Consider the following 16,339-nt stretch of genomic DNA (forward strand, 5'->3'; position numbering starts at 1 on the left):
GTTTACTATAATCATAGTCAAGGCCTGTAATGGCATTACAGACCTTGACTTAATTAGAAAGGCGGTCTCTTGTGCAAGCTCTTAAGACTTTTGTAGGCTCTCTTTAAACTTCAGAATTTTGCCAGCTGACATGACAGTGATGCTCTTTGCTTCTAGATGTTTTGTTTATTTCTTTGCAGGTATCAGGTGGCCCAAATCCCCCTGAAGAAGATTTGAATCCAGTTAGAGGAAATATCACCTTCCCACCTGGCAGGGCCACTGTAATTCACAACTGGACAGTACTTGATGATGAGGTCAGACAGTATTAAATACGTAGAAGAGACAGGGTTTCTGATGGAGATTTCTAGAGAACCATTTATTTGAATATTAAATTGTATTCATTATTTGAAATTATTCAAGAGTGCAGTCTTTTGACACATTAATGTGTTGTACCCATTCATACTTTAGCCATGAGTTAGCAAGCTGTTATTTGGGGATGCAGCTTACAAATATTTACCTGATTTATTTTATTAAATTAAATCATATTAATTTGTGCCTACAGGGCTGGAGGTGTGGGAAGATACTTGCCTACCATGTGCAAATCCCTGGCTTCCATCCCCAGTGTCTTAAAATGAACTTGAGTATTAATTGACAACTAAATATAATGTAAAGATTGAAGAATTTTGTAGTACTTGCTTATATACTTTTTATTAATCATTTACTGTTTGAACAGGGACATGGGTGCTTATCTAGCAACCATGTTTTAATATAAGTTCAAGAAAAATTCTATTACAATTGATATTTTTGTTTAGGTTGAAATATTTATTTACTAGAATATGTGTGCATACATGCATGTGCATTTTACACATAGTTTTAGGAATCAATTCCAGGTTACCAGCCTTTATGGCATCTTTAACTGATGAGCCGTCCTGATGGCTTCTTTCTCTACATACTTTTAGATTCACTGTCCTAAAGAAGATTTTATAGTCACAGTTCATGTGTAACTGAGGATTTAGATATATGCCATAACTCAGTTGCAGAGACAACCCTAAATCTGAGCAGTAGTGTACAAAGATGTTCCTTATGGCCAGTAAGAAAAAAATAAACTTAAAAAGGAATCCAGGCATTGTTAAAGAAGTGAAGACAGGAAAAATAGAAATCTGTAACCAAAGCACCAACAATACTTAAAGAAGAAAATGCACTAAACACTTTAGCATGGTAGATTTCTCTGGAAAAACCTGAAATATTTGGTAGCATTGATGACCTTTGTTTTTCTAGTTCAAGAGATCAACAAAAGCTTTCTCCTCTGTGGTCCCAGAGCAATCATAGGTTATAATCTGTGTACAAGGAATTAATTACTGATTTTGTGCATCTAAAAGATTTAGTAGTATATTTTGGGAGAAGTATCTTTGTTGTATTGATACTGATGGAGGTAAAAATGATGTGGATTTTCACTCTTATTCATAAAATATAATTTTCAGTGAATGCAAAGCTTGAACAGGAAGGCACACTGGAAAGTAACTCCAGGATTTCTGTAAGCTATAAAAAAACTATCCTCTTGAGTAATGTTAGTATTTTGTCAAGAAATGACTCTTCTGGGCCATTCTCCAGTATCATAGAATTGACTCCTGAATTAGAATCACATAGAGAGATGGGAGAGAAATTCATACGCTGAAATGAAGGAACTATTTGGTATTTAGTGTACTTTCCAGAGTCTAGGGCATTGTTAGACTTTGAATACTCTTTATGACCCCACCAATGTTCTAAAATTGACAAGGATTTATTCCCCCTTTTACTATGTGTATTTTATAGTTTTCTCAACTCTGATCAAGACCCAAAGAAGCAAATATTCATCACTAATTCTTCATACCATTGCTTTATTAAGTTATTTTCATTTTCCATCCTAACTGAAAATAAATTAACATTTGGAAGATATTTTAGTATGTGAATTCCAAATGAGCCACTTACCATTTTTTCTCACTTTTACCTTTCCTATTTCTATGAAACACACTCCTTTGTAAAACTTGGGCCTGTTTGTAGGTATTTTGCCTAATGATATTTTGTTTATATCCTGTGACAGGTGCCAGAAAATGATGAAGTATTTTTGATTCAGCTGAAAAGTGTAGAAGGAGGAGCAGAGATTAACGCCTCTCGGAGTTCAGTTGAAATCACCGTGAGGAAGAACGACAGTCCTGTGAAGTTCATCCAGAGTGTCTACTTGATTCCCGAGGATGACCACATCCTCACTATTCCAGTGCTCCGGGGGAAGGATAGCGATGGAAACCTGATTGGAGCCGATGAATCCGAAGTTTCAGTCAGATATAAAGTTATGACCGGGGATTCAACAGCACATGCCCAGCAAAATGTAGACTTCATCGACCTTCAACCAAACACCACTCTTATCTTTCCCCCTTTTATTCATGAGTCACACTTGAAATTTCAAATAATTGATGACACCATACCAGAGATAGCTGAGTCATTTCACATAATGTTACTAAAGAACACCTTGCAGGGAGATGCTGTGCTGGTGGGTCCTTCTGCTGTACAGGTCACCATTAAGCCAAACGACAAACCTTATGGAGTTCTTTCATTCAATAGCGTTTTGTTTGAAAGGCCAGTTATAATCGATGAAGATAAAGCTTCCAGGTATAATGTACTTTGAACTCACAACCATAATTACTTTATTGTACTGTTACATGATTTAATTTTTGTAGTGTTGACACAAGGCTGAGTTGTGAGAGCATGCGCCATTTCCTCTGTAACTGCTTTACTGATTTCTTTTTAATGTGATTTAATTATTAAAATGAATCCATATTATGATAGGTTCTTAGGCTATGTCCATATATTTATAATTTTTTCCTATTAAAACTAATTAGTTTTTTTGTTGGTCTCTGCTTTTTTAGAGTGCACAATAATGACCTTATGTGTTCTAAACAATTCTAGATTTGAAGAAATCACAGTCGTTAGAAATGGTGGCACCCACGGAGATGTTTCTGTGAATTGGGTGCTGACAAGGAACAGCAGTGATCCCTCACCAGTGACAGCAGACGTCAGCCCCAGTTCTGGGACTCTCCGGTTTGCACAAGGGCAGATGTTGGCATCAATCCCTCTTACCGTCATTGACGACGACCTTCCAGAAGAGGCTGAAGTTTACCTCCTTAAGATCCTGCCTCTCACGACACAAGGCGGTGCTGAAGTGAGCGAGCCAGCACAGGTGGGGATTTGTCGTGCTTCACTCCTGTCCATACCTCTGTGATACAAAAGCGCTGAAGAATTTCAGGGTACAGATCCAATGCATGCTTAGTTCTGTGTGGCAGGAAGAATTCCGGTTTTGCCGAAGGGGCGGTTACTTCTCTTCATCAACTGAATGTCTTCGGAAAATAACAAAGTAAAACAGCAACAACAAAATCCAAACAAACAATGGGTCCTTCTACTGTACCCATTGGTTGGAATGAGGGACTGTATGCTTCTCCACTGGCCAAAGCTTTTAACACTATCTTTAAGCCCAGACATAATATTTTACCATCTAGAAAGTTTCAAAACTTCTATGCTCTGAAAAATTTTGAAACTGTTTTTGATTCTTTTACTCCTCTTCCTACACAAAGTGGTTGTTTAAGACATGGTGTATACATAAATAATAAAGACCAGAGTCGTCTGGACCATCCCAGTTGTGAAACTCCTGCACTAACCATGCCCTTTCATTTGTAGCTTCTGTTCTACATTCAGGACAGCGACAATGTTTATGGAGAAATCGCCTTGTTTCCCATGGAAAGCCAGAAGATTGAAAGCAGTCCAAGCGAGCGATGCTTATCCTTGAGTTTTACGAGACTAGGGGGAACCAAAGGAGACGTGAAGGTGATTTATTCTGCACTCTATATTCCCGCTGGAGCTGTGGACCCCTTGCGAGCAAAGGATGGCATCTTAAATGCATCCAGGAGAGGCAGCCTCATTTTCCCAGAACATAACCATCAAGTCACGACAAAATTACCAATAAGAAATGATGCGTTCCTGCAGAATGAGGCCCACTTCCTAGTGCAGGTACTTTGATGATGAAAATAATCTCCATTTTGGTTGTCTGTGTAATACAGCTAACAGTTATTCTGCTCTTATTTATAATTTAAATTCTCCTTGTTCTTTGAAACTACTTAGGGCTGGCATAGCGGTACACACCTGTAACCCCAGCGCTCAGGAGACTAAGGCAAGAGGATGGTGAGGGAGAGGCCAGCCTTGGCTAGGTACTGAACTGTGGGAAAACAAACAAGAAAAAGCAAAGCAAAAGACTCTGGTAGAGTGTCCCTTAAGAGCTGGCACCTCCCACGGCTCCCAGATCTGAATAAGGGAGGAGTCTGCTGAAATAAATATTTCAGCCAGTTGGTACTAACGATACACCAGTTGGAAATGCAAGGAGACTGCAGTACATACAGTAACTGCACAGGCTGCTGAGCAGGACGCAGGAGACGGCTTCACCAGAGCTTCGACCTGCTTTGGAAAATAGGACATGAGGATGGGATTTACGGAGTAAATATTTCTCGTAGTGCATATTATAAGAGAAGCATTTCTGAAACTAAAAGCAATTGGAAAAGTTTTTTTTTCTTTTAAATAGTACATTCAAAAATCTGTTTCTTCACTAAGTGTAGGTCAGATCTCTGGACCTCCCACAATTAAGAGCCCTGCATCATATCCTTCCAGCTCGTCACTCTTACTTTTCAACTTCTATCTGCCAAACACATTCCTTTTTTTTAATATTAAAGTTAAGATGGCCACACTCATTTCAGATGGATAAAATCTCTGTATTCCACATATCTGATATGGACTGATTCTTCAGTTAGAAAACCATGAAAGTTGTTCGTCAAATTTTGATGATAAAAATAATTTAATACAGAAATAGGTAATGGGAATAGATTCATAAAGTTAAAATGGTATCTCAAGCTGAGCATGGTGGTGCATGCCCTTAATCCTAGCACTTGGGAGGCAGAAGCAGGCAGGTCTGAGTTTGAGGACAGTCCAGTCTACACAGCAAGTTCCAGCTAGCCAGGACTACGAGGGCGAGACCTTGTCTCAAACAAAACAAAACAAAAACATACACAGCAAAAGAACTCTAGTCTCATTCCCACCGTGCCATTCACAGTGTATACCAAAGAAATGACATTTCTGTTATTTCTGTGTGTTGTGCAGCTGAAATGAGTCCGACATTCGTACTCAGGCTGTATTTCCCGGGTTCTGATGGTATTCATACTCAGACTGTATTTCCCAGGTTATGATGGCATTCGTACTCAGGCTGTATTTCCCAGGTTATGATGGCATTTGTACTCAGGCTGTATTTCCTGGGTTCTGATGGCATTCGTACTCAGGCTGTATTTCCCGGGTTACGATGGCATTCGTACTCAGGCTGTATTTCCCAGGTTCTGATGGCATTCGTACTCAGGCTGTATTTCCTGGGTTCTGATGGCATTCGTACTCAGGCTGTATTTCCCGGGTTCTGATGGCATTCGTACTCAGGCTGTATTTCCCGGGTTACGATGGCATTCGTACTCAGGCTGTATTTCCCGGGTTCTGATGGCATTCGTACTCAGGCTGTATTTCCCGGGTTACGATGGCATTCGTACTCAGGCTATATTTCCCGGGTTACGATGGCTCTCTCTGGAGGTTCTGACTGTTCTCCTTCCCCGCTCTGATATGAGATTGCCCATCTTTCACCACAGTGTTGAAAGTTGAGATTAGCTTTAGTAACTGTTTTGTTTGGTCTTCTCCTGGTTTGGGAAGTTTTTAACAAACTCTGGGTTTTCTTAGCTCCTAGTGTACCCCTTTTGGATTATGTTTTACTTTTGCCGTAATAGATTTCCCCTAAAATACATATGCAGAAAGTGTATATGTGGCATAAACTACCTGAGGCTTTGCAGGGGTGAAAATGTGAAATCTTATCCTTAGAATGTTTGTTTGCTTGGGAAATAGTTGTAGTTTTAAACAGTTCCTTAATTACCACACAGAAGGCAGTCTTTTAGCTTCCAGAATTGCGGATGAGAAATTTAAAAGGAAGGGAATGATTTTTTGTTAGGTAATTTTGTTAGTCTCCGAAAGCATGTAGTATTCTTGACTCCCTAAATGCCATGCCCTGTGTCCAGCCTTGCTAAGTATGGAGGGCAGCTCTTTGCTCCAGAAGAACTTAGCTGAGTGCTACACATGCCATAGGCTCTCATTCCAGAGGGACAGCTCACCCCGTGGCCTGGTGGGTGGCCGTTACAGGACACATGATTTTCCAGTACGTGACGAACCCTTTTTTTGATGAGTGCTTATCTATCCAGTGGGAGGTTTTTGTCATGTCCCTGCCATCACTGGTGATAGAAACACTGACCTTCGTCTTTATTATCATAATTTTGTTGTTTCCTTCATGTGGGCAGATTTTGCTGGGATGTTTGCCCAGTCCATTCTAAAGATTCCTAGAGGCGTTCAGGCCGCAGCTCTACTCACAGCTGTGCCTGACTCTTCCTTGGTTTATGGCATGCGCTTGTGAGATGGCCGGCCCCGTGGCAGAGTGTGAGAATTGTTGAGTGGAGCAAATGGTTAAGACCAGAGCTCTCTGTAGCAAGGACTGAAAACCAGAACGCTGCCATCAGAACGCACTTAGGCATATCTTCAGAAATTTTTAAAAAGTTAAAAATATGTCATAACTTGTTTGGTTTTTAAAGTTGTTTTTTTTAAATGAGATGCATACAATTTTACTAGTTCATACTTGGGATAATTTTCTCCAAATTTCCAAAAGTCTTTGGGATATAAGGTGTTGAGCGGTTTTAGAATTTAATAGAAGTTGTCTCCTGTTTGGTGTCTGGACTTTCATTCATCTTATGTGGTGCTTATGCCCTCTGGGTTCAGGGTGTTCTTATTAGCACATGCTTAAAGAATATTTTATCTCTGGCATCTCAGTGTTCAATTCACCCTCCTGTCTGTCTGCCTTTGGTCTCACATAGGCTACAATTCATACGGAAACAAAATTATTCAAACGGATTTCAGAAGGGAAATATTTCACACTGTTGCTTTTGTTTTCATAGCATCCTGAGTACCTTTGTGATTCCAGAGCGCTCAGTGCTATGCTGTGACTAAGATCATAGAGCATTTAGTGATACTGCATCACTAAGGACTGAGTCCTTTTGTGATTCGAGAGCGCTCAGTACTGTGCTGTGACTAAGATCATAGAGCATTTAGTGATACTGCATCACTAAGGACTGAGGATGCAGAGGTCTTATTTGGATTTATAGAGAATTTATCAGTTTCCATATTAGATTTCTATTTTATTTTCTCTTGATTCTTCAAAACTAGCTTTTACTATGGATAGAGAGCTCTACATCAATGTCATTATCAGTAACCTTGATACTAAATTATTAATATTTTCAAAATACCTGAAAACTTTTCAAAGTAGCTACAGGTAACTTCCTTGTAGACAGGGCCTTACTAAGGACTTTCTGAGGGTCAGCTATTATTCAAGTTATTTTATCTTGACACTCCACTGACATATGACAGCATTTATTTTTTATAATATTTGAAAACTAAGGAAAAATTTGTAGTATGAGGACTAATTTTTGGTGATCTTCGGTTAGAAAGTTGTTTGCACTACTAACTGCAGACCCAGGTCTTTGTCTAGCTCCATATGCAGTCAGAAAACAGAAGTGGGCAAGTGCAGACAGTTAACACCGCTCCTGTGCAGCGGGAAAGGCTGTTCTCAGTTGTTGACATAGTTAGTTCCTTGGGATTAAACAGCTGGATGCTCAGGCAGGCTGAGGGATAAGGAAGTGATGCATAGAAGGTGACAGAAGAAGAGAGTGCTGTGAAGGGTTGAAAGAAAATGACTCCCCAAAGGGCGTGGCACTCTTAGGAGGTGTGGCCTTCTTGAAGTAGGATGTGTCCTTGTGGGAGGAAGTGTGTCACTGTTGGGACAGGCTTTGAGGTCTCTTGCTCAAGCTTCTCTCAGTGTGACACACAGACCACGTTCTGTTGCCTGCAAGATGAAGAACTCTGTTACCTCTCCATCACCATGTCTGCCTGCACGCCACCATGTCCCACCATGATGATAATGGACTGAACCTCTAAAGTGTAAGCGAGCCACCCCAATGAAATGTTTTCCCCTAGAGGAGCTGCCATGGTCAGGGTGTCTCTTCCCAGCAATAGAAAGCCTGGCTAAGACAGGTGTGCAGTGTTGTACTGCATGGAAAGCTGATGGAACTACAAGAAGGGGAACCAGAAGCATGCTCTCCTCATGCTTCGCACCCCTCAGCCAAGGTGTCCTGGGCACAACATTAGGAAGGCATGTCCTGTCAACAGCAGACATGTGAAGGCAAACACGGCCCCTTATGAATGCAGGGAACACCTTCATTTTGCAGATGTTTAAGGAACCATAGCAGCAAAGGCAAGACACAAAAATTAGCATTTATTTGATCAGTTCATTGAATGATCTTTTTTCATCATCTTTTATATCATTCCTTTTAGTTTTCACAAGTACAAGCACTAGAATTAATTGTATGACCTTCTGATAACAGTAGCTAAAATGACTTACTACTTTTTCTTTGTAGAAAGTTTTGAGTAAAAAAATATATTTTCTTCCTTTGATACTTTAGACCAGTGGTTCTCAACCTTCCTTAATGCTGCAACTCTTTGGTACAGTTCCTCATGTTGTGGTGACCCCTAACCATAAAATTATTTCATTGCTACTTCATAACTGTAATTTTGCCACTGTTCTGAATCATAATGTAAATATTTTTGGAGATAGAGATTACTAATGGGGCCATGACCCACAGGTTGAGAACCATTGCTTTAGACAGTTCTAGCAGCTTAGAGATCTGTGAACAGCTGGGAATGAACGTGTATTCACAGATGACTACTTTCACATGACTGGAGATTTCAGTTACATCTTTACCTCTAACCAATGTAACCGCTTATCTTAACATTTCATTCAGATATGCCTATGTTATTTTTTTGTGCTATTTTCTTTCTTTTTTTAAAAATATAGCCCTGGTAGAGAAGTTTTTTTTTTTAATTATTTATTTATTTTTTTTTTTATGTGCATTGGTGTTTTGCCTGCAGGTATGTCTGTGTGAGGGCATTGGATCTCCTGGAACAGGAGTTACAGACAGTTGTAAGCTGTTATGTGGGTGCTGGGAATTGACCTAGGGTCCTTTGGAAGAGTATCAGTGCTCTTAACCACTAAGCCATCTCTCCAGCCCTGCTATTTTCTAAGAATATAGCTGTATATGACTGTGTACATGTGTTCATTTTCTCTGAGAATGAAAGTTATATGCAAATGGTTTTAACTACGTATTTGTTTTTACAGTTTATTTTATAAAGTCAATGTAGTTTACTAAATTGCCTTAGTTTGTATATCAGTATTGGACAGAATTTGTACTCTAATTTCTTTTTATTTTTCTTCAAATGAGTACTTACTAAATGTGGACTTCTTCATATCTTTATCTTGTACATAATTTTCAACAAAAAAGCATGACATTTAAATGATGCATTAAATTGGCTCTTTGGGATGTTATGTTGTCTGTCACAAAGTATTCCAGTTGTGGGAGAACAGCTCAGTCCCGTCCATTTCTGGAAAAACCATACAAACCACAAATCGCTGCTGTGGTTTCTTAGTGGTGTCCTGTCAACATTTCAAAGCTTTGCAGAGGAAGAGATTTGAAATGCTTTGTGAAGTTGAAAGTCTCATGTGACCTAAAAGCCCTGTTTTTTTTATAGTCCTGTAATGACTAATTCCCTCAATTGAATAGTGTGGACTGATAAAGTTCCATATGTAGATGTTGAAGTTGCAGTGTGTCAGTGACCCCCATAGAGCTGTTTGTCCTGGAGGGATGAATTACAAATGCTTATTGCGTAGCTGCCACATTTCAGGTTTGTGTTGTGTATGGGGAACATGCTGACAAGGACATAGATCCTCTAAGATCCCTAACAAGCAGAAATCTGAGATGTGAAGTGGTGAACTAATGATGTGTGAAGTTTGTAGTTACATTAGAAGCTTTATGAGAGCAGTAGAGCTTCCAAAGGAGGTGGCCAAAGACAACTGGAGAATCCCAAGAGATCTTCGTAGGGAAGAGGGGACATTGAGCTGGCTTTTAAGGGCGTATACTTCAAATTGTGAGATGATGAAGGGAGGGCCATTCTCGGTGAGGAGACTATCATCTTCATCAACTCCTGGGAGACTAATAGTGTGCTGTATGTGCACTGCATTTCTTTAGGCATTAGGTTGCTCTGGGTATGGTTGGAGTTCTGAATGGTTTTCTTGCACTGACTTCAGGCTGGCAGAGAAGGGTAGTAGGTGGCTGACTGGATACATGAGTCGATGGAAACCAGGCAGAAAATGGGGAGAGAGATTTTACATTTGACTTTTAAAACATCAATGAAGTTGGCTATGTGAGAAGTTGGAAAAACAGGTGGTGATACAGAAAAAGGTGGTGGTGGGTAGGGCCTGGAACAAGGATAGTGATTTCTGTTTGAACAGTCTGTCTGTAAAATGTTTGTGTGACATCTGTGAGATGCTCACTAGTGGCTGGTTATAAGGACTTGGAGTTTGAGGGAGATATTCAGATATTATTAAAAATGTAGGATGAAGTTACAAGTAAAGAACCCAGGGAGAATTCCACACAGTAATCATACCTGAGAATCAGAAGAGACTGGACTCTGGCAGTCACTTCAGGAGGTGTAAGAGGATTGGTGCAGGGGCAGGTCTTGAAGTTCTGATTTACTCGTGACCTGTGACTTTATCTATGTAGACATGTCATGCTGGTATTTTTTCTTAACTAATAATTTAAAAACTATCCTTTCTCTTGTTTTTGCTTGTGTTTTATAGTTGGAAGCGGTGGTGTTGGTGAACATATTTCCCCCAATCCCACCAATAAGCCCCAGATTTGGTAAAATTAGAAATATTTCTTTATTGGTTACCCCAGCCATTGCGAATGGAGAAATTGGCTTTCTTAGCAATCTTCCAGTTATTTTGCATGAACCCAAAGGTTCTACCGCTGAAGTGGTGAGTATGCATTTACTTATTGATGTGTCCTAATATGTCTGAGAAATGTAAAGACTTTTTTTTTTAAATAGGGCTAGCATGTAGAGTTAATAGGATACATGCTATTTAGAATCAACAACTGACAAGTGTCTGATTTTGCTATAATTTTTGCTATTCTTGAGAGGTTGTGTTTATATATATATATAAATATATGTAATATATATGCACAAATATGTATGTAGCAATCTAGTAATAGAAGAAGAGGCTATTGACTTGAGAGACAGGGTGGCGTGGGAGGGTTTCTAGAAAGAGTAGGTGGGAGTGACTGGAGAGCGGAAGAGGGATGACAGGAGGGGATGTAATACTATTTCAATTAAAAAATTTAAAGAAAAGAATAGAATTAGTTGCTCATGGTGAGAGTAGATTGTTTAAATGTGATTGGTTTTACACAGTGTCATGACCTTTGATAGTCAATTATGAATTTAGTTTTTAGTGGTCGTATTGTAGAAACACAAGTAGTTTTGCGATTTATCCTCTAACCGTTCTGTGTGTAACCTCAGGTAGAACTGAGGACTCAGAGGTAGCTCTGAATCCGATGGTTGATACCAGTTATGATGGTGGTAAAGTTGGGAAATGCTGAGTGTTAATATTCTGACCCGCCCCTTGGAAACCAATGTCTGATCCGCCTCTTTGGGGGAAAGGCCCCTCCCTTCCCGTTCTCTCTTTTCCTCCCAGGAGGTGTGCACCCTCGACCCCCCCTTCCTCTCTGTTTCTTTCTCTTCTCTTCCTCTTTCCTATCTTTCTCTTCATCTCTCTATTATAATAAACTCTTTCCAAGTAGAAGCAGTGTCTGGGTCGTGAATGAATGCCCGCCACCACTGCTGGCCATGTCCATATAGCATGTCCCACCCCTGCTGCATCTGCCCAGTATGCCAGCATGCTTCCCTCCACGTGCGGGAGTAATACGTCATAACACTGAGCCTTAGCAAACCGTGTGCCCATACACACGCACGCACGCACGCACGCACGCGCGCAATGATATATTCATACTCTGCTCCTTCCCTCCCAAAGCGTACATTGCCATAGTTGAAGCTTCTCTAAGTATCCTTCTATTTAGGGATACCTCTGTATTGCTGTACCACAATTTGTCAAAGACACGTACCTGCCACTTAGGTTGGATTTCAATTGATGTGAGGTTTAGGTCAGAAATGAGGGAGCTGCTTTTGTTATCAAAGTCTCACATCAAAGTATCTTGACTGTTTCCTTCATTTGTTACTAGATTTTATATATGGACAGTGAAGATTCACTTTTCAAAATGATTTTGACTTCACATGTTTTCAAAAGTTTACTGTTTCCTTCTAAAACCCTGAAAAGCATCTACTTTGTCCCCAGGGAAAGCTCGGCTTTGTTTGTTTACTGTGTGAAGCTGAGAATTTACTGTCTCAACCGTTTCAGGTCTTAACCAGCTCCCTCAGGTGACTGGGGGCCACCTCTTCGTTATTTTTATTTATTTTTTATTCATTTTCTTCCTAAGACTTTTCCTTTGCTTATTTCTCTCAGGTTCAGACAGTTGCTAGCCAGAACAGCATAACAGACAGTGTTTTTTATATTTTTCATTATTCCTTATCTTTCTAATATATTTGCCTTTTATTAAGATAATTCCAAAGCCACATTTTTGGTGTGGTTTATATTGCAGATAAATTTGATTAGTAAAAATGTAAAAAAAAGTATCTAAAATTATTGTCCTGCTACTTCAATTGTGTTTATAATGCCTCCTGATTGCTTCCTTCTTTATATGGAGTACACTTGGTCAGTAAATTACATTTGCTTGAGCATGGAAAGTTCGTGTTACTCATGAATATACATTTTAGCTGTCTTGTTTTTCTTCTTTTTCTTTTTCAAAATAAGGTGTACATCCCCCTACATCGGGATGGAACTGATGGCCAGGCTACTGTCTACTGGAGTTTGAAGCCTTCTGGCTTTAATTCAAAAGCAGTGACCGTGGATGACACAGGTCCCTTTAATGGCTCTGTTGTGTTTTTATCTGGGCAAAGTGACACAACAATCAACATTACTGTGAAAGGTGATGACATCCCGGAACTGAATGAAACTGTCACCCTTTCCTTAGACAGGTAATAACTCATGGCAGAAACAGTGACTTTTGTTTGATTAGTGATTTGACTTTGTTTTAATTAATTTCTCCGTAAGTTGTGAAAACTATGGGGAAGTGTTATTGTCAAATGTTTCTGTTGTATATGGATGGGCTTTTCTTGGACTATGAAGATTTTTATATATATTTTGTAACCCTTCCCCTTCTGTTTTGCTCTGAGGGAGTATTATGTAGAGAGTTATGGGGAGTAGCTGGCAGTGGTGGGGGAGTAGCTGGCAGTGATGGGGAGTAGCTGGCAGTGATAGGCAGTAGCTGGCAGTTATGGGGAGTAGCTGACAGTGGTGGGGAGTAGCTGGCAGTGATGGGGAGTAGCTGACAGTGGTGGGGAGTAGCTGACAATGGTGGGGAGTAGCTGACAGTGATGGGGAGTAGCTGGCAGTTATGGGGAGTAGCTGAAACGTGTGAAGGATAGTCAGTCATGTGGCTCTGCTCAGGCGGGCAGCAGCTTTTGTTGGGTCACACACTCAGTTTCCAGTCCTCACTTTCAAGAGAGGGAAGATCATATCTTTATCAAGTGCTTGAAAAGACGAGATTGACCTTCATTCTCTTTGCCTGGGATTTAAGTAGTAAATAATTATTATTTTTATAGAATAAAAAAATTACATGAATTCATGTGTTAACCTTTCAGCCATCATAATAAGAAATTACTCAGCATTTCTCAGAAGGTACTACAGTCTCTAAGGGCTTTGTTATGTTTTATTTATTTATTTAGAAAATTCAGAAAATACTTTCTAAAGAGGAAATGAAGCCTGATTAATTGGTGACAATGATGTTAGAAAGCAAAACCACACTAACCTTCTATGACTCTGTGGCTAGAAGACATTGCACAATTCATAGTTATAAACAGAGATTTAGGACTGACTTTGAGGCATTTTATAAGATGTTCTTCATGAGTGAAACAGTGAAAGCTAGTCATGTGATCTTTTTCTATCTGACTGTCAGTTTCTATACCTTTTGGTGAGGGGTGGGGGTGATGGGCCTGGTCTGGAACTCTGACCAGGCCTGGACTTGGACTCACAGAGATCCACCTGCCTCTGGAGATTAAAGTGCTGGGATTAAAGGTGTGTACCCCCTTGTATGGTACAGTTTTTAAAGTGAATTAACAGAATGTAGACTACAGAGAGCAGATCTATTGAGACACCACTGTTCATTTTGTTATCTTCAGATCACGTGTTTATTTTCTTCCTCCATAAAAGTAAAACAACAATAAACCCCCAAAGCCAAAACCCACAGTCTAAATGACACAGTCTTAATATGTTATAGATTGCCTTGTAGAAAACTGTTTCATTTGATAAAAGTTAGCAAAATTCAATGAAATCTAAATTGGAAAATTTTTTTTTCATGGACCATTTCAGTAACTTATATCTGAGCACAATGAAGTCAATGGGCAGTTGTAAGGGATATTCAAGCGAACTGAACAGTAATTATACCTGTGGGACTTGATAGAAGTCTTGTTAGCTTGGCTGACCTCAACTAGATGTTTAAAGAAAAATTGGGATTATGTATACCTCTGCGAATCTAGTGACTCTCCTTTATAGTCTTTCAAATGTAACATGAACAATTGAAATGAATTAACTTTAATTTTCCAAAGCTTTTTTCTTTTCCTTTCTTTCCACACAGGGAAGAGCAAATCATAGGGTTCCTTTTTTTTTTTTTTTTTTTTTTTTTTTTTTTTTTTTAATATTGTGGTACTTTTAAAATAGAGTAAACCAGTCAAAATATACACTAAAACGTCAATTCAGTTAGTAACTAGTGTGCAAACAAGAATAGCCTATTTATATTCTTGCATCCAAAGAAATGTTTAGATAAATAAATGAGAATAAGATTTATCATTTGAAAGTGATTGTGTCAAAGAAATCTCCCTTTACTTTTGCAAAGTCTTAACCAAACTTAAGCAAAATAATGAATGAACGAATGCTAGTATGATTATATCACAACAAAAATATGAATGCCTTAGGATGAATTTCACAATTTTCTCTTAAGGTCAAACTCAAGTACTTTATATTTGAACTAAATATAAACAAAAGTTGACCTGATACTAAACAATTAAAAGTAATTTCAATATAATACCTATTTAAAGTACTCTCTTGTTCAGTACTTTGCAATTACAAGCATTTTTTTGTCATTTCATAAAAATAATTACATGCTACATAACTCTCTATTTATAAATGATATATTCTACTTTAAAATCTGAACTTGAGAGCTATTTATTTTGGTGTGTACTTCTCAAGGTTATTTGAAGATGAAATACACTGGGAACATGGAAAAGTGTTTAGATTTTCTGATATAAAATTGCAATTGAAAGTGATGATGTCTTGTGACTCCTTGAACACATTTTTCTGCCTACATTGAAAGGCATAGATTTCTCTGCTACAAAGTTTTGATGATTTTTAATGCAAATTGCAGCTGGCTTTAGATCTGAGGATGGAAGTTTTTTTTTTTCCCCAAACCTAATTAAAGTGAGTAAGTTATTATAAATAGGGCTGAATGAAATGTGCTCAGCCGCTGTGGCCTCTGAAGTGTACATCACTTGCAGGCATCTGCACTCTGGAGGGTGCCAGGAAGAATGTCTTGAATGGGTCTTGACATGCTTGCTGGTCATGGGGTCATCTTCCCTGAGTGGGACTGCTGGCATTTGTCAATAGTAGAGAATGCAATGTGCACAGTTCCCATAAACTGCAAAGTACTAGCTCTGTGCGGCAGGGTGGGGTGGAGGGTAAGCGTGGTTTCCTTAACTTTATTTTACCATTACACTCTAAGCTTTTCATAGTGAGATTTTAGCAAATGGTACGCTTGCCTCCTCCCCTTCCCCTTCCCACAGTTCTTTCTGTGTCGACAGGGTAGAAACGGAAAGATTTGTCGTGTATTTTGGGTAAGTGTGCAGAATAATGCCTTGTTTCGAAGATTCAGTGTTTTCTTCTGTGAGTAATGGTTTTATGATGAAGCTGCTGTTCTGCATGACTAGTCTTGAGCAACACTGCCTGTCCACCTGGTTGTGCATGTCCGTGTGCAGTTTTGTTCTTTAGTGACAATGGGATTTTATGAATGGTGTGAAATTTGCGGTCCTCAGTTTTGCATTGTGAATGCATTTAAAACATTTAAGGAAACATTGAAAAATTGAGTATTGTCACATTTTGAAGAGTTTTAAAATTTAACTTTCCATATAGTTTACACCAGAGAATCACTGTAGTTTACAT

General features: G+C 39.1%; 1 protein-coding gene across 1 annotated transcript in view; it reads left to right on the forward strand.

Moving 5' to 3' along the window:
- Adgrv1 (adhesion G protein-coupled receptor V1) overlaps positions 1-16,339 on the forward strand; it is a 474,255-nt gene that overhangs the window by 13,145 nt on the left and 444,771 nt on the right. The window contains exons 6-11 of the mRNA XM_059276309.1: positions 180-293; positions 2,060-2,625; positions 2,923-3,193; positions 3,688-4,017; positions 10,817-10,993; positions 12,881-13,104. Of these exons, the coding sequence (XP_059132292.1) occupies positions 180-293; positions 2,060-2,625; positions 2,923-3,193; positions 3,688-4,017; positions 10,817-10,993; positions 12,881-13,104 (1,682 nt within the window). The remainder of the gene's footprint in view (positions 1-179; positions 294-2,059; positions 2,626-2,922; positions 3,194-3,687; positions 4,018-10,816; positions 10,994-12,880; positions 13,105-16,339) is intronic.

The sequence above is a fragment of the Peromyscus eremicus genome, chromosome 11, assembly GCF_949786415.1.
Source record: "Peromyscus eremicus chromosome 11, PerEre_H2_v1, whole genome shotgun sequence".
NCBI classification, from domain to species: Eukaryota; Metazoa; Chordata; class Mammalia; order Rodentia; family Cricetidae; genus Peromyscus; species Peromyscus eremicus.